The sequence below is a fragment of the Triticum urartu genome, chromosome 3A, assembly GCF_056163025.1.
Source record: "Triticum urartu cultivar PI428250 chromosome 3A, HENAU_Tu73, whole genome shotgun sequence".
Lineage (NCBI taxonomy): Eukaryota > Viridiplantae > Streptophyta > Magnoliopsida > Poales > Poaceae > Triticum > Triticum urartu.
Genome location: NC_141875.1, coordinates 745,494,639 through 745,512,593, shown reverse-complemented (window position 1 = coordinate 745,512,593; position 17,955 = coordinate 745,494,639). Strand labels below are relative to the sequence as shown.

Below are 17,955 nucleotides of genomic sequence, written 5' to 3'. Positions count from 1 at the left end.
TATCAGGAACGCCGGGAGGAAATCTGAGAAGGTAAGCAAGATCATGACATTAATACAATGGGAAGGATGGATCATGCAGGAGTTATTGTTCTTTCCTTTAGTTGTCCACAATCAGAAAAAGAATTTGTATTACCTTAATTTGTCTACTGCATACTGCTTGTGAGCGCTGTCAATGGCCTCCCAGAACAGCAGCTACCTTGGGTGTTCGCCATTGAGGATTCTGTACTAGTGGTTGTTAGAATTAGATCAGTTGTAATCTCAATGGACTCTCTCTCTCTCTCTCCCGTATACCTTTCTTTCTGTAACGATCCTAGAGATCAATCTATCCTTGTACCTCACGGCAAGTTGTTATGCCATCGATCAATAAAACCCCAGCGGCTCCCCACGAGGTAGTAGGAACGCTTCTGCCAAGTTATTCTTACATGGTATCAGAGCCAAATCTCTTCCCATCTAGCCATCGAAGCCATCCCCATCGATCGATTCTCACCAGGAACAAAACCCATCGATAGACATGTCTTCCTCGTCCCAGGTCGTCCTCAACCTTGGAGCTCCACTAGCTGAGAAGCTTACCAAGGGGAACTTCCTCCAGTGGAAGGCCCAGGTCATGCCCGCCCTGCGAGGAGCGCAGGTGATAGGGCTCCTGGATGGAACCGACGCGGCGCCCCCGGCTAGAGTGGAGCAGCAGCAGTCGGACAAGACCATGGTAGCGGTGCCCAATCCGCTCTATGCGCCATGGCTATCAAAGGACCAAGAGGTCCTCAGCTACCCGATGAACTCCCTATCAAAGGAGGTCCTCATCCTGTTCACGGGTAAGGAAAGTACATATGATCTATGGACCGGCATCACCACACTCTTTGCATCGCAGTCCCAGTCCCGCATCACGAACCTGAGGATCGCCATCACCACCACGAAGAAGGGAACTATGTCTAGCACCGCCTACATCTCCAAGATGAAAAGTCTTGGGGATGAGCTCGCAGTAGCAGGACGTCCAGTCTCCGATCCTGAGATGGTGGACTATGTGCTTGCCGGATTGCATCGGGACTATGATCCAGTGGTGGCGGCAATCGGTGTTGTCAAGACCTCCATCAGCGTTGATGAGCTCTTTGCTCAGGTCGCATCCTTTGACCAGCGCATTGAGATGCTGGGAGATGGAGGAGATGGCGGCTTCAACACTTCAGCTAACCTGGTGCAACGTGGCCGCGGTCAGTACAGGTCCAGGGGGCGCGCGCGGCTCCAGGGGCTGCGGCCGTGGAAGGCGATCTCCCTCTGCCCCAACTGGCAGCAACAGGGGGGCGAGGTGGTCGTCTCCAACAGCAGCAGCAACAACGTCCACCGCACCGAGATTATCCCGAGTGCCAAATCTGCACCAAGCATCATCGTGGCGGCGCTCGTGAATGTTGGGATCGTTATGAAGAAGATGAGTATGAGGAGAAGGAGGTCCATGCTGTCACTGACTCCTACGGCATCGACACAAATTGGTATGTAGATACCGGAGCTACAAATCACATCACGGGGGAGCTCGACAAGTTGACGATCCGAGACAAGTACCATGGACACGACCAAGTACACACCGCGAGTGGTTCTGGTATGGAAATTACTCACGTTGGTAGTTCAGTTGTCAAAACCCCCATGAAAGATTTACATCTAAATAGAATTCTATATATGCCAGAAACATCAAAAAATCTTGTTTCTGTTCATAGATTTACTCTTGATAATCGTGTTCTCATTGAATTCTACCCTTACTTCTTTTTGGTTAAGGATTTGGACACGAGGAGAGTACTTCTTACGGGCAAGTGTGTGGGAGGCCTCTACCCACTCATATCTTCATCACCATCATCAAACAAACAAGCTTTTGTTGCTGTCAAGCGTTCTTCAGCAAAGTGGCACAGTAGATTAGGTCATCCATCATCAGTTATTGTTAAGCTCGTTCTTAGTAAGAATAATCTCCCTCATTGTCATGAGTCTAGTATTGAGTCAGTTTGTGATCCATGTCAGCAAGCTAAAAGTCATCAATTGCCATATCCTATTTCTGTTAGTGTCTCCACTGCACCTTTACAACTTGTATTCTCAGATGTGTGGGGGACAGCACCTACCTCTGTTGGTAGGCACTCATATTATGTAAGCTTCATTGACGACTATAGAAAATTTACTTGGATCTATCTTCTTAAGAAACGGTCTGAGGTGTTTCAAGTTTTCAAGAACTTCCAAAATCTTGTTCAACGAAAACTAGACACAAAGATCATTGCCATGCAAACTGACTAGGGAGGTGAATTCAAGAAGCTCAATCTCTTTTTCAGCAACTTGGTATTTCACATCATGTTTCATGCCCCCATGCACATCAACAGAATGGTTCTGCCGAAAGAAAACATCGCCATGTTGTTGAAGTAGGGCTAGCTCTACTAGCAAATGCATCTATGCCATTAAAATTTTCGGATGAAGCATTCTTAACTGCTACATATCTCATAAATTTGCTTCCTAGCAAAGTCATTAAATTTGAGACACCCATCACACGTCTATTTTGTATTACTCCTGATTATAAATCACTTCGTGTATTTGGTTGTGCTTCCTGGCCCAATCTCCGTCCCTATAATACACGAAAGCTTGCTTTTCGCTCAAAGAAGTGTGTATTTCTTGGGTATAGTCCTATTCATAAAAGAGTCAAGTGTCTAGATGTTTCCACTGGTAGGGTCTACATCTCACGAGATGTTGTGTTTGATGAATCAGTGTTTCCTTTTGAGTCCCTTCATCCCAATGCCGGAGCACTCCTTAGGAAATAAATTCTTCTCCTACCACAAAATCTCCAAAATTTCGATCAAGGGGGTGACAATTGTACTAACCCAACTGACGATCCAACTAGTACTGGTGTTGTATTTCCTGTTGTGTAGGGTCATGCAGAAAATGCAGCAGAAATTGGTGAAGAAAATGATCTAAATTTTGATGAACAAGAGCCCATATTTCATGTGCAACAAAATGACGAAGTCGGCACGGAGCACAAGGAAGATCCGGCAGCGCCTGGAACTCCTGTACACCAGGGATCGGGTCGCGCGCCTGGCAAACCAGCAGATGCCCCGTCACGTGTTGCGACACGCTCTACCTCGCGCCCCACGCGTGGGCCCGCGACAGCGACGGCTGATGCAGAAAACTCGTGCGGTGTGGGATCTCCAGCATGCAGCGGCGGATCTTCTGCGGCTGCAAAATCTGGTGCTACTGCAGATTCTGGCACACCACAGGCCACATCATCTGAGCCAGGATCTGGTGCGGAAAGTGTAAACAAGAGCTCTCCAGGATCCTCTGTGGCCAACTCGTCTACACCACCTTCTGTGCAGAGGCATACACGTCAACTTCAGCCTCTCTCACGTGTTACAACACGGCTACAAAAAGGTATAAGACATCCAAAGGTCCGAACTGATGGCACCGTACCGTATGGCATGTTGTGTGTTGCAGGAGAACCAACAAAACTAGATGATGCATTGGGAGATCCAAAGTGGAAAAATGCAATGGATGAAGAATATCTGGAACTTATGAGGAACAAGACCTGGCATCTTGTGCCCGAGCAGAGAGCCAAAAAAATCATTGATTGTAAGTGGGTCTACATGATTAAAAAGAAGGCAGATGGCTCAATTGACAGGTATAAAGCACGTTTAGTTGCAAAAGGTTTTAAACAACGTTATGGGTTAGATTATGTAGATACTCTTAGTCATGTTGTTAAAGCTGCAACTATTAGGCTTGTGCTAGCCATTGATGTGTCTAGGGGATGGAATTTGAGACAGCTAGATGTACAGAATGCGTTTTTGCATGGTGTTCTGGAAGAGGAGGTCTACATGAGGAAACCACCAGGATATGTAGATAAGAAAACACCTCATTATGTATGCAAACATGACAAGGCACTATATGGTTTGAAGCAGGCACCCAGAGCATGGTGCTCAAGATTGAGCTCTCAGCTAAAGCTCCTTGGCTTTGTTGCATCTAAAGCTGATACGTCATTTTTCATTTATAACAAGGCAAATACAGTCATATTTGTGCTAATATATGTTGATGATATTATAGTTGCAAGTTCTTCACAAAGTGCTATTAATGCTCTTTTGCATGATTTGAGTTCAGAATTTGCTTTGAAAGATCTTGGTGATCTTCACTTCTTCCTAGGCATCGAAGTTAAGAAGATTCAAGATGGCATAGTACTGAGTCAAGAAAAATATGCCACTGAACTTCTAGCTCGTATGGGAATGAAGGATTGTAAGTCTTCCCCTACACCATTGTCTTCTTCAGAGAAACTTTCAGCTTTTGAAGGTGAGCCACTCAAGGAAGAAGAAAGCACAAGGTACAGAAGTGTTGTAGGAGCTTTGCAGTTTTTAACATTGACAAGACCAGATATATCCTTTGCTGTTAACAAGGTTTGTCAATACTTGCATGCACCTACAACCGTACATTGGACAGCTGTTAAGAGAATGGTACGGTATATGAAACACACTGTGAGCTTGGGGCTTCAGTTCAAATGTTCTAATTCCACCCTTGTTAGTGCTTTGTCTGATGCTGACTGGGCAGGATGTAGTGATGATAGAAAGTCAACTGGAGGTTTTGCAGTTTTCTTTGGAGCAAATCTTATTTCTTAGAGTGCTAGAAAACAAGCTATAGTGTCAAGGTCAAGTACTGAGGTGGAATACAAGTCATTGGCAAATGCTACTGCGGAAATCATATGGTTGGAATCATTACTCAATGAGTTGGGAATTAAACAACATCGTGTGGCATGTTTATGGTGTGATAACTTGGGAGCTACCTATCTTTCTGCTAATCCCATATTTCATGGACGAACCAAGCATATTGAAATTGATTTTCATTTTGTACGAGAAAGAGTTGCAGAGAAGAAGTTGGACATAACGTTTATTCCTTCCAGAGATCAGGTAGCGGATGGTTTCACCAAGGCCTTATCAATCAAGCCATTTGAGGAATTCAACAAGAATCTTAACATAGGATAGTTGAGATTAAGGGAGGGTGTTAGAATTAGATCAGTTGTAATCTCAACAGACTCTCTCTCTCTCTCCCGTATACCTTTCTTTCTATAACGATCCTAGAGATCGATCTATCCTTGTACCTCACGGCAAGTTGTTATGCCATCGACCAATAAAACCCCAGCGGCTCCCCACGAGGGAGTAGGAACGCTTCTGCCAAGTTATTCTTACAACTGAATCAGTGTACGCCGGGCAGGGAGAGCAGCCGCAGCTACCAGTTGAAACCAAGAGAGGAGGCAAGCCTTAAGTGTAAGGAGAAGGGTCGCGAGAGGCTGCCGCCATGGCCGCCATCTCTCGAAACAGGCTCCTCACCCCCCCCCCCCCTTATAAATAAAGACATAGTGGTGAGGAAACCCTCATACATGCAGGTCGGAATGAAAAATAATAAGAATAATAAGGCACCAAGAGAGTGGCACAAGTGCCACTAACCCAATGCCAAACATGAAAAGCAGGAGCCGCCACCCCTAGCACACTGCAACCAAGACTCTTGAAGAGGACCGAAACCGTGCCACAATGAGAAACCACCATTTCACGAGGAGCTGAACACACCGAGCCATCTCCGGAAAGGTCCGACCCATCATCGAGATGGCCACCTCGCTCCGAGCCATGGAGCGCCGCTCCGGCCAAGAGATGACATGGACCGAGAATGGAGACCGCGAACACACGTCTACAAGATAGGCAGTCATCGAAACCACCCCTAGCCAGAGGCAAGGATGCACTATGCCAGCGTGAAGGCAAACCCGACCCCATAAGACATATGCAACCAACAGAAACCGAGGGTACACAACGACGCCCTCAAGAGGGTGATGACACCATGCACCACCGTCGTCGAGTCCAAGAGATGGACTAGGAACCGAGGGCCATGGCGGTCATCGCGTATAGAAGAGCTGGGTATGATGTGGGGCAGAGGCATGGAGCCAAGGTGTCGTCCTTGGGCCTGAGCACCAACAGTTTGTCCCCAAGGAAGTTCCCTGTGGTTGGATCGTCGTCGGCAGCGCCTTGATTTGATTAAAAGCTTAGCTACCGAGCTATACATATTCTCGAATACTACATTATTGGCTAGGGAAGTAAAAGAAAACAGACTTTTCATATATGCATCAATTCTTGGTGGTGATGATTCGACAACAGCACTGAACGAAGGCTCGATGGATCCTCCAATAGTCCGGCAGAGCCCTTCGCAGTGCCACACCCAACCTCCCCTTCATTGCCGATGGCATAGGTTGAAGAGTTTCTTCCTCCTCGTCACCGCCTCCCCACAGAGTCACCGCAGCACAGGCATACTAAGATGCTCTAGTGGCTAGACCGGCAGTACATCATGCCCTGTATTCTTTGTCGACCGGAACGTCTCCTCCCACTGAATGCACATCGCCGGAAACCCTGAATAAATCCAGAAATAAATGCAAGCACCAGGACTTGAACCCTTGTGGGCTGGGATACCACAATCCTTTTAACCATCCAACCACAGGTTGGTTTGCGTCATTCCCTGTATTCTTTTTTTTTAAGGGGTAATCATTCCCTGTATTCTGATGTGTGGATTTGAGTACAAGAATGGTGAATAATTGACCACATGATGTGTGACTTTTGTGTGGACTGGCTAGCTTCATTGCTGTTGCTGCGTGGATAAGGCCCAATATGTTTGTTCGTTTTGGGGCAAGAATGCAAATAAGCAAAGAGCCCAACTTTGCTCAAACAGAAAGACAGAAAGAGAATAAATCCTGTGTCGTCCCCCCGCGGGCTAGCGCGCCTTCCTCCCCTTCCCTTCTCCCAGCCCGCAGCCCGCCCAGACTCGCCAATTGCCGGAGCCCCCTGGGCAAAGCCCATCACGGTGGCCTATGGTGGGACCCCTTTTCTCCGGTGCTCGAGGATGGCCGATGCGGGGTGGCCTATCCAGGTGGTAATGGACGGGCGCAGGGCTCGCGCGGCACAGCGGTGACGGCGTCTTCGTGGCGGGCGAGCGGCGAGGCGATGGCCTTGGGATTGGCGCTGGTGGCCATCTCCTCCGTCGGAGGTCGTCGGCCTACGGCTGGGTGGTCGGATCTTGAGATCCGTCATCTAGGCCGTGAGCCCATGACGACAATTAAACAAAAACGACATGACTTGTAGTATTCCTTGGTCATACTCATACGTGAAGTACTACTTTGGAAATTGTTCCCTGACGGATATGGTTCTCACATTGCACCTCCCATGGCATGGCACGGCTTGAAGGAAACAAACTGCTTTAGTCCACCACCAGCATCTCACACCGTCAGCATCCTCGCTTTGAGTTTTTTTTGGTACATAGCAAATTCGATATAAAAACGGAAAAAGAGTTACTAGTACTCCTGCTATACATTACCTTGGGAGTTGCGAGGAATCTAACCGTTCTGTCCTTTGATTTTTTTGCAACGGAAGCAACAAGAATAATGCGATCGAGCACTGTTGCAAAAAGTAAAGAAAAGAAAAGAAAAGGATGCCTTGCGACTGCAGTTAACGATGCCTTGCAGCTAGATAGTCGGAATATGTTGAATGTTCTTCTTAAATCTTAAACCAAACAAAACCCATCCTTCTTCCCCACCGACACTCCATCTCTCCTCTACACCCACACTCCATCCCTTCCCTTGTCTCCCCACGCTTCTTCCCTCTTGCTCATGGAGTCATGGACACTTGATCCTCTCCTCCTTCTTGCCCTTCAGTTATTGCTTCTTCAGCAGGTATATATATTCCTCTTTTCCGTCTGGTGTGGTGCACAGCGAGACAGCGACGCGTCTTCCATTCCACCTCCGACAACAGCGGCAGATGACAGACATGTCGGCGCCAAACGCGCCTTGGTTTGCGGGTGTGTGCTAAGTCATCATCTTCCCTTTTTTTTTTATCTGTGCAATACTGTGCGTGTAGTGTACCAGCTCTCTCCTCTAAAACGTACAGTACGTATGTATGTCGTTGCAGATCTCTTCACAGATGTTAGGGTGAGGACCCTGTCGCACCAGGTCACCACACTTGGGGACAGGGTGTGGGAACTGGAGCGCAAAATTACCCAGCTGATCTGCGAGAAGGGCAAGCTGGAGAAGCAACTGGAGGAGACGAAGGCCATCTCAAGCCACAAGGAAGAGGTGGAGAGAAGCTTCAAGGCTGAAAACCATAAGCTTCGGTCGGAAGTTTCGATCGCAGAGGAAAAATGTGGCAAGTCTGAAGCGGAGGTTGAGAGGCTCAGGAAGGAAGTAGGCACGCTGGCGGAGGCAAAAGAGGCTGCTGCCAAGGAATTCAACGATGAGAGAGCAAATATCAGGCTGGAATCGGAGAATCTCAAGAGAAGGCTGGAGGAAATTCAGGCTATCAAGGATTTGGCAGAGTGCGAAAATGACAAGCTTCGTTCAGAGGCTTTGATCGCAAAGGAAAAGCAAAACATGTCCGAAGCAGAGATTGAGAGGCTGAAGATAGAACTGGGTGGGTTGGCGGAGGCCAAGGAGGCGGCCGCCAAGGCATTTGATGTAAAAAATGCAGAAATCACCGAGGAATTAGAGGAACTTAAGAGGAAGCTGAAGGAAATCCAAACAAATAAGGATTTAGTGGATGGAGAAAATGATAAGCTTCGGTCTGAGGTCTTCACAGCGGAGGAGAAATGTAGGCAGTCTGAAGCAGAGGTTAAGTGCCTTAAGCAAGTAGTGGGTGCATTGGTGGAGGCGAAGGAGGCAGCGGCAAAGGCATTTGAAGCCGAGAAGGTAGAAATCATGAAGGAAATGGACAATCTTAAGAGGACAATAGAGGAAATCCAGGCCAACAAGTATTCGGTGGAGAGTCAAAACCATGAGCTCCAGTCAAAGATTTTGATTGCAGAGCAGGAGAATGGTGTATTTGAAGCAGAGGTTAAGAGCATGAAGATGGAATTGGGTGCAGTAGAGGAGGCCAAGGAGGTTCTTGCCAAGGAGTTTGATGCCGAGAAGGCTGAAATCCTCAAGGAACTGGAGGATCTTAAGGGGAATCTGGAGGAATTCAAGGTCAACAAGGATTTGTTGGAGGGTAAAAATGATAAGCTTCGGTTGGAGGTTTTTGCTGCAGAGAAGAAACAAAGCATGTCTGAAGCAGAGGCTAAGAGCCTTAAGATGGAACTGGTTGCATTAGTGGAGGCAAAGGAGGCGGCTACAAAAGCATTTGACGCCGAGAAAGCAAAAATCACAAAGGATTTGGAGGTTCTTAAGAGGAAGGTGGAGGAAATCCAAACCAAGAAGGATTTGGTGGAGGGTGAAAAGGATAAGCTTCGTTTGGAGATTTTAATAGAAGAGCAGAAACATGCCATGTCTGAATTAGAGGTAAAACGCCTCAAGATGGACTTGGCTGCATTGGCGGAGGCGAAGGAGGCAGCTGTGAAGTCATTTGACGCCGAGAAGGCTAAATTCATGAAGGAGGTAGAGAGCCTCAAGAGGAAGATAGAGGAAATCCACGCCAGCAAGGAAGCAGCTGAGGAAGCAGGGCGCAACAAAGATGTCGAGGCTGATAGGCTGAAGGATGACTTGTTGAAGATTGGCGTTTCTGTCTCACAGCTGCAAGCATCCTGTATTGAACTTGATGCGAAGCATTCACGCCTGAATGATGAGATGAACTCAGTCCAGAAAGCACTAGTGTCTGAGAAGGTTGAAGGTAACAAGCTCAAGCTAAAAATTGAGGAGCTCGAGAATTACATTGCTGAAAAGGATGGTGAGAATGGGAAACTAAAGGCGGCATTGGAGGAAAAGAAGAGTGAGATTGATGCCCTCAGCAAAGACAATGAGCAGCTACATCTCACAGTTGCTGAGGCACATGAGAAGAATAAATGTAGCATCTTATCATTCTTATCACCGTGCGGCTCCAGATAACTTGGTTGTAATGTGTTGCATTACTAATGCAATGGTGAATAGTTTGTATTATGCAATGAAATAAAAAATTAATTTTCTTTGTGATTTTTCGACAAAGGGTGGATTTTATTGACTCAAAATGAAGCATCAAAAAGATTCATAACACAATGAGCACACACCCGGCCTCTGCATAGATAGGATGCACATAGCCAATACCAACTCACACACACGAAAACACGCCAACAACTAGCGAAGTCATATAAGATCAAAGCTATGTGTAGGTGATTTAAAATGAAAAAGGCCCTAAAGTGATTAGATCTGTGATAGGCGAACTACAGTAATGATCATATCCGCACCAACCATCTCATGACACCACATGAACGACGAGATTCTTCAATAGCAACGCCTTCAATAAGGGAGCGACACTATAATGTTGTCATCACCGGATCCAACCGGAAGGCCAGAATCTAGGTTTTCACCCTGAAGAATCAGTTCAAGCATATCTGAGCAATGCCTTCAACAAGGTAACGTTGTAAGAAAAACATCGTCATTGCGAGGTATAGGCACTCGGGCTTGACCTAGGCTTTCGCCCCGGAGCTCGAGACCAGGTGCTCAAGTAGCACCATCATCGAAATCCCTCATGTGTTGTCGCCACCACTTCGCTGCGAACCCAGCAGTTAAATGCGATGCGACCGCCGCCACTGCCCAACCATTCTTCTGCGTCAAGTCTTCGTCCATAGTTTGTATCGCACCGCCGAAGTCAACCATCGGATCAGAAGAGATGAACCCTCACAAAGATCATTCGATGAACCACCGTCATCGTGCAGCCATAGGAAGTCACTGCAATGCTTTGCAGTCACCGCCATCGGACCGATCAGATATGAATCACCACAGCTCTGTTGGCAGGTGTCGAAGGTCAGCACCTCGCCGCCGCAGACTCGTACGGGCCAACCCGCACAACTGCAAGGCGTGCGGACACAGCGCCGATGCTTCAGTGCCGCGGTATCACGCGGCCACAAGCGGCACCTCGCTGACGACTTGGAGCATCGCTAGGGCCGACGAGGAATGCCGCTAGAACCACATGGAGCTCCCGATCTGAGCGCGCCGCCGCGAGACGAGATGCAGCTCCGATTCCCAGCAGCCAATGGCATCCGAATTCACCGCATCTCCGCATCAGAAAACGCTAGCTCGAGAGCAGTCCAGACCCATCGCCACAGGGCACTTCCCGCTCCTCGCACTTGCCAAGACGCTGCACCAGGAGCAGCCTTGTGGACCAGCCACCGCCACTCTAGATCTGCATCGCGCCCGCAGCATGCCGAGAGCCCACCAGGCCGTATACTTTGAAGAGCAGCAGGCCCCGCCGCCACCGCAGCAGACGCCAACGGCGACGGCGGCAAGAAGCAGCAAGGAGAAGGGCTCCTGGAGAAAGGGATTTGGGCGCCCCGGTGCCGCCGCTGGGGGCGACAGGGGAGCGAGGGGGCTCTCAATTTTCTTTGTGATATGTGATTTCTTCATTCATGTTACATTCATTGGGATGTAGTTTGTGGTGCCTTACATTTTTCTACTTTTGATGAAAGTCAGGGGTGGATATGGGCCTAGGGCCCCTATGTCCACGACCCTAGGTGTAGCCAAAAAGTTCAACTAACAATGATCCAATCGTCCAAGGGAAATTCATGGAGAAACCCCTAAATTAAGGACTACGCAACAATTCTCCATGACACACAAACAACATTTGATGACAAAGTACCACAGCAAACACAAGCAAAATGGACAGATGCTTTGAACATTTTTCTTTCACTACATGCATGAGAGCTGCACATCATTAAATTAAAATTGAAAAAAGCAGCAAAGAGCCCACGGGGGATTTTGGTTTTGATGGCCTAGTCGAGCAGGCCCTAGTCATCTGCAGTTTTGGTTGGCCCAACAAACTGAAGACACAAGGTCCTATCCCAACGCATCTTGGTGGCTCAGTCTCTCCATCCACTGTTTGCAATGTCACAGTCGAATCCAAGCAAGCGGTAGCATGGACAACTAACAAGCACAAGATCACAAGGAAAGCAGGAGCATGGCTTGCTGGGGCCAAGCAGTCAAGCGCTGACAATGCATCAACAACCTCTTCTCTCCATGGTTCCACCTATGGGCTCTTGCATATTGCATGGAGAGCACACATCCCATAAATTGGTTACCTTTATGTCAAATTTTGATGGGTAAACCCCATTTCTTAATTATATTTTATTTGCATATAGATTGCGTCTCCATTTATAAAATATCCAACTTGTAGGTGTAACTTTAGATTCACATGCTATTTTTGATGAATGTTTACGAGGCTAGCATGAATCACATTATCATTAGGTAGATATTTTTCACTTTCTTCTTAAATGTTTTTGTTGACACTCTAAATTGGCCAAAGTGCATAATGGACTCCACCATCATATTTCTATCGTCAAGATGGTCAGAGAACATATCTGGATCATCTCATTTGGAGCTCGGACAAAGAAAACACCTTTTCAGGTGGGCTGACCAAGCCAAAACCCGCCAGGCCAGCTTCCAAAGCAGCCAGGCCGGTTTGACCAACTTTGTCAAATGCAAGAATGTACTGCACCATTGTATTTCTATCATCGAGCTGGTCAAAAAAACCTATATGGATCGCCTTGTTTTGAGCCCGGGTGAATTAATTGCAATTTTTGGAAGGCTTTCTACCCTGGACATGAACCCAGGCCGGTTTGGGACCCAGCAGGCTGGTTTTCCAGACCTATTCCGAACCAACTGGTTTTCAAATCGGTTTTGGATCTATTTTTTGTGTGGACTAGGTATATGCCCATGCGTTGCACTGGGAGTTGATTTTTTTTTTGACGAGACAGGGGAGCATAAGGGCACACATCATGATGCCAATCAAATAAAAAAGGAGATTATGTTTTAGTTATGAAGCATAGAACTGCTGTCAACTTTGGTCCTCTTTATATGTAAATCAAATTATCTGAACGACATGATGTTAGCTTTACATTTAAATTTATCAAAGAAGTTAGATTTACATTTAAAAATTATCAAAGAAGTTAGTTTTACATTTATAATTTATAATTTCCAATTGGTCCTCTTTATGTAAATAAAAAGGTGGGAGTCAATATTATAATACACTCACCAAACATGTTTCTCTACGAAGAATTATCACCAAGATCAAAAAGGTGGGAGTCAAGATTGAATTATCACCTTATTTGGCTATTGATGTCACTTTTCTCACAGGGAGGTTTAAAGGACAGTTGGTAGCAGCTTGTGCAGTTGATGCACACAGTTTTGTATTTCCAGTTGCCTACGATGTGCTGGAGACAGAGTCTGAGGCGAGCTGAACTTGGTTTTTGCATAATCTGCGCCGGGCTATTGCACATCCCAATGGGTTGGTCATTCATACAGATGTCTGCAAAGGTTTAGAAGTGGCCGTGGACAATGTGTTCCCTGGAGTAGAGCATAGGGAATGCATGCCTCACCTTGCTGCAAATTTCATGAAGAAATTCAAAGGAAAGGTGTATACGGACAATTTATGGCCAGCATCTTTGACTTGCAGTGTGAAGAAGCACAACTACCACTTGAGGCAGTTATACATGAATCCTAAAGTGAAAGAATACTTGGAAACACACCACTCCAAGTTATGGGCCAGAAGCCAATTCAGTGAAGTGAGCAAAGTTGACTATGTGCACAATAATCTAGCAGAGTCTTTCAACTCAACGATCTGGAAACTAAAGGATAGAATACATGCAGAAATTTCATTATCGTGCAGGAATAGCCAAGGCAAAATTCATGGGCCACATTATCATCCTTGCCGTGATGAATGAACTAAAGTAGAAGACAACAGGCTTGGAAATGAACATGACTCCTTGCTCGGGTACCACAACAGAGATATCATATTTGGATAAAGAGAAGAGGGAATGGAGATATCCGGTGGATTTAGAAGCTAGAACTTGCAGTTGTAGGCAATGGCAGATAACTGGGTTGCCATGCATTCATGCCTTGTTTTTCATCACTTCTCTCCCAGGTCCAACAGGGAACATACAGTAGTATGTGCATGATTACTACTCTGTTGCAAGGTTCAAAGCCACATATGCTTATGCCTTGCCTGCTATGGAGGGAAAACAACAATGGGACATGGTGGACCCTGGATTCAAGCTTTGCGCTTCAGTTCTGAAGAGAGCAGCACGTAGACCAAGGAAGAGTCGAATCAGACCTCGCAGTGAAGGAGCTGGACTTGGAGCGAGGAAGCGTAAGTGCACAAGGTGTGGTGGGTCTGGTCATTTCGGTAAGTATTGTGATAACACAGTAGATCCAGCGTTTGGAGAGAGTTTCGATGAAGGCTTCGATGAAAATGTTGGCCAACAGCCGGTTGCCTCAATAGATGATGAAAATGATGGTCAACAGTCGGTTGCATCACATGAGGATTTTGACGAGGTTCCAAATGATGATGGTCAACAGCCGCATGATTTTGATGATGATCCAAAATGTCCTCCAAATAATGATTCAAGTGAGGCTCCAAATGGTGATCCACGTGAGGCTCCAAATAGTGATCATGGTGATCCAAGTGAGGCTCCAAATGGTGATCATGGTGATCCAAGTGAGGCTCTAAATGATGATCCAAGTGAGGCTCCAAATGGTGACCAACCTTCTGTTGTTGTGAGTTCTGCTAGGTATGTAAATCTTGCAAGGGTCAAATACTATTGTACATTTATCACTTGACATGATCTTATTACCCTTTATGTTTTGCACAGCTCTATGATAGGTTTGAAGAAGACACGCAAGGTACCGACAACCAAGAGGAGAAGAGAAGAAGCAATGAGCACAAGGTGCACGAGGAGCAAAGTGATGGCAAGAAGCTCAAGGAACAGAAAGAAGCCCCAACGCTATATATGAATAATTATGAAACATTATGAATAAGGGATGATGTTGTATTGTGAAACATTTATCACTTGACATGTTGTATTTCTGTTGGATGATGTTGGACCTATGTTAGAAGTATGTTTTACATGATGTTTAAATCGGTTGGATGATGTTTGAATGAGCACATGGTTTTTCCTTTTTATCGTTTTTTTGAATTTTGTTTTGCTCATTTGAATTTTGGTCAAACCTAACTTTGACCAAGATTTAAACAAGTCTAAAACATCAAAATGAAAAACTAAGCCTGGATCCTTCTTAGTCAATCCAAAATGAAGCTGTGGTGAGGTTTTTGAAATTTTCATGAAAAATATGGTAAAAAGAGGGGTCCAAAGGTACGGTAAACGGCCTCATTTGTAAGCAAGGTTTTTTTCGACCTTGTCTAAATCAGCCAAATAACTTTCCTACACATATATTCTATATATACAGACTATGTGCGCTGGTTTTTCCATTTTTTGATTTTTTTTAATTTTGTTTTGCTCATTTGAATTCTGGTCAAACTTAACTTTCACCAAGATTTAAATAAGTGTAAAACATCAAAATGAAAAACCAAGCCTGGATCCTTCTTAGTCACTCCAAAATGAAGCTGTGGTGAGTTTTTTTAATTTTTCATGTTCATTTCCCCAAAACACTTCTCTTCACTTCATACAAGAGAGTTTGAGATACTCAAGATATCACACAATACACATGAACTTATCATTTAAATGTGTGTAAAGCTTGTTTATCAACTTAAATCATTAGTATATGACATAATTAAGAAGACTATGTGCGCAGGTTTTTTATTTTTTTGATTTTTATTTAATTTATTATGCTCATTTGAAATCTGGTCAAACATAGCTTTGACTGCTCCAAACCCCACTAACCCTAGCGCTGAACAAGGACCGTTCATCTAACCCTAGCGGCGATCAAGGGCCGTCGATCTAACCCTTCTAGATGGAATCTGCGGGGAGGAGGGGGGCGATCCGCGAGATGCAATCTAATTGGCTAGGAGATTGTTTTTTTTAACAAATATCGAGCACGCTGGATGGACCGTTGGGACGTCTCGTTGTCTGGGCCTGAGACCACAGTAAATAGCCCGTCTCAGCCTTTCCAGGCCTTGCATGCATGGGAGGTGGCGACGTGGGTTTGCATGCGCGGGAGGCGACAACATGCATGCATGCGAGCGAGGCACGCTAGGCGAGCTAGGCTAGCGAGGTGAGCTAGGTGGTTTAGGGCAGTGGTTCAGGGCAGCAAGTCAGATGCACCGCCTGGTCAAAGAGTTATGCAGTAATTCAGATGCACGCACGCGCCCCTTGCATCATTTTCGTGCAAAAATTTAAGACTGCAAAACGTAACAGATACACACACGCGTCCGGATACACACACGCGTCTGGATTCACACATGCACCGTTCTCATCCTTTCTCTCTTCCTCTTCCACCCACAGACCTGTAAATGGGGTGCCTCTCTTCCTCTCCCACCCACAAGCCAGATCCGATCCATTCTCTCCAACTTCAAACACCCAAGCGACCGAGCCCTCCCCAAGCGAGACCAAGTGAAGATGCAGTTCAACGGGCCGACCTTCAACCGTCCTCCTGTCGTGCCGGAGCTGTGCTACCCACCGGGCGTGCTCGTGGAGAGGGAGCTCCATGTGTGGGCTATTTCAAGGTGTTGGGGTTCCGTCGAACTCACTCACGCCTTCCTCAAAGCCGGACATGCCCACGTCCCACGGGGCTCGCCGAGGATGTTCACCCTCAACGAGGTTCATGACCGCGGCGGTATCCTCCTACTGCTCACGGTCACCTTCACCAACCCATTTGACGCGTGCGGGCTCCTCGGCCAAGTCTTTTGGTGCGGCTGCGAGTCCATCTTCTTCACCGTCTACAACATCTACACCAACTATGAGAGCATCTTCCCCACTCCAGGCCAGATGCACTCCCTTCCCTATGACGAGGAGGAGGAGGTGTGAAGATGAAGATGGTGTTGAAGGGGCGCGCGCGGCCAAGGTGGAGAAGGAGGTCAAGAAGAACATGTTCAAGCCCGGAGTCAAGCTCGTCATGTTTCGTTTTTTATTTTGTTGCTTTTCTATGTCGTGTCGTGTCGTGTCATGTTTCATCATGTGTCCGTGAACTATCCGTGAACTTATTATTATAATGGTACGGTGTGTTGCATCTTATCTAAGTTATTAAAAAATGTTCGTGCTCAAACATATCATTTGTTCCCTAAACCAAGTCATGAAGTTCGAGAACTTGTGGTTTTCATTAATGAAAACCCTAATGAAAATCGGAGGGGGTGAGAAGACCTCTGTTTCATTCAAAAAAAATAAGTCATGAACTAACATGCAAATTTATTCCCTTTAAATCGGAGGTGCTACGCTTTGTCATGCCTGGTCGGCAGGTGCTACGCACGACAGATCTTCCAAGGACTTCAAGCTGTGTCGGCTGGTGGTACTTGGCAGCATGACGCTGAAGTGTATCAGTGGCGACCGCGACGTGCTCAGCTGTTTGCGCACACGGAGAAGGTGCCGCTAGGCGCCATGGTGGCGTCGATGATAGCTAGATCGAGCAAGGTTGATGCATCAGTACAGTTCTGAAGATGGAGCGGTGGCAGTTGGCGGCGGCGGCCTCTGAGAGCACGCCGGACCAGTGTGTGCCCCAGACCCGGCAAGTGGCTAGGTTGGGGTCTCATGTCTTTGATGTTAGGCTTGGCTGCGATGTCTGTTCGGTATTAGGCCCAGGCTATCTGCGCCCTTTTATCAACTGGATAGGTGTAGCGACAGTTTGTTGCTTAGACGACGGCTTTAGTCTTACTGTTGTATGACTTTGTAAGGTCTTGTGAGAATAATTAATAAAGTGGCCGTATGCATCGCCCAGATGCATGCAGTGGCCGGGGGTCATCCTCCTTTTCTAAAAAAAACTTTTGTTTTATCCTTGGTTTTTAATATAATCAATCTGTATGGGCCCCGGATCCTCTAGTTTCCTTAAAAGAATCATGCGAGATGTCTTGGACCAGACACATGAGCTGAGCCCCACTCCCTCAGTCTTTAATTTGGCAACACATTATGCACATACCTTCCCTCCACTACTTCTTCCCTCACCAACACTCCATGCATCCTGCCTCTTCTTAATTCACCGGCAGCACTCCATGCATGCCTTCTCTCCTTCGCCTTCCTCATTGACACTCCATCCTTTCCTTCTCTCTTTTCATTCTTCCGGTCCCTTATCTACATATAGATAGATATTCACCC

The 17,955-nt window shown here is 46.5% G+C and overlaps 2 protein-coding genes across 2 annotated transcripts; both read left to right on the top strand.

Moving 5' to 3' along the window:
* The first annotated feature begins 511 nt into the window (after positions 1-511).
* LOC147982621 (uncharacterized) lies at positions 512-4,610 on the top strand. Its single transcript, XM_087516367.1, has 4 exons — positions 512-1,478; positions 1,670-1,776; positions 2,886-4,391; positions 4,488-4,610. Exons 1-4 carry the CDS (start codon positions 512-514, stop codon positions 4,608-4,610), a joined length of 2,703 nt encoding a protein of 900 aa, XP_087372493.1.
* A 3,080-nt stretch (positions 4,611-7,690) lies between these two features.
* On the top strand, positions 7,691-9,879 carry LOC125549600 (uncharacterized). The gene is made up of 2 exons (XM_048712963.2): positions 7,691-7,821; positions 7,932-9,879. The coding sequence occupies exons 1-2, from the start codon at positions 7,782-7,784 to the stop codon at positions 9,833-9,835; spliced, it is 1,944 nt and encodes a 647-aa protein (XP_048568920.2). The 5' UTR covers positions 7,691-7,781; the 3' UTR covers positions 9,836-9,879.
* Positions 9,880-17,955: the final 8,076 nt, after the last annotated feature.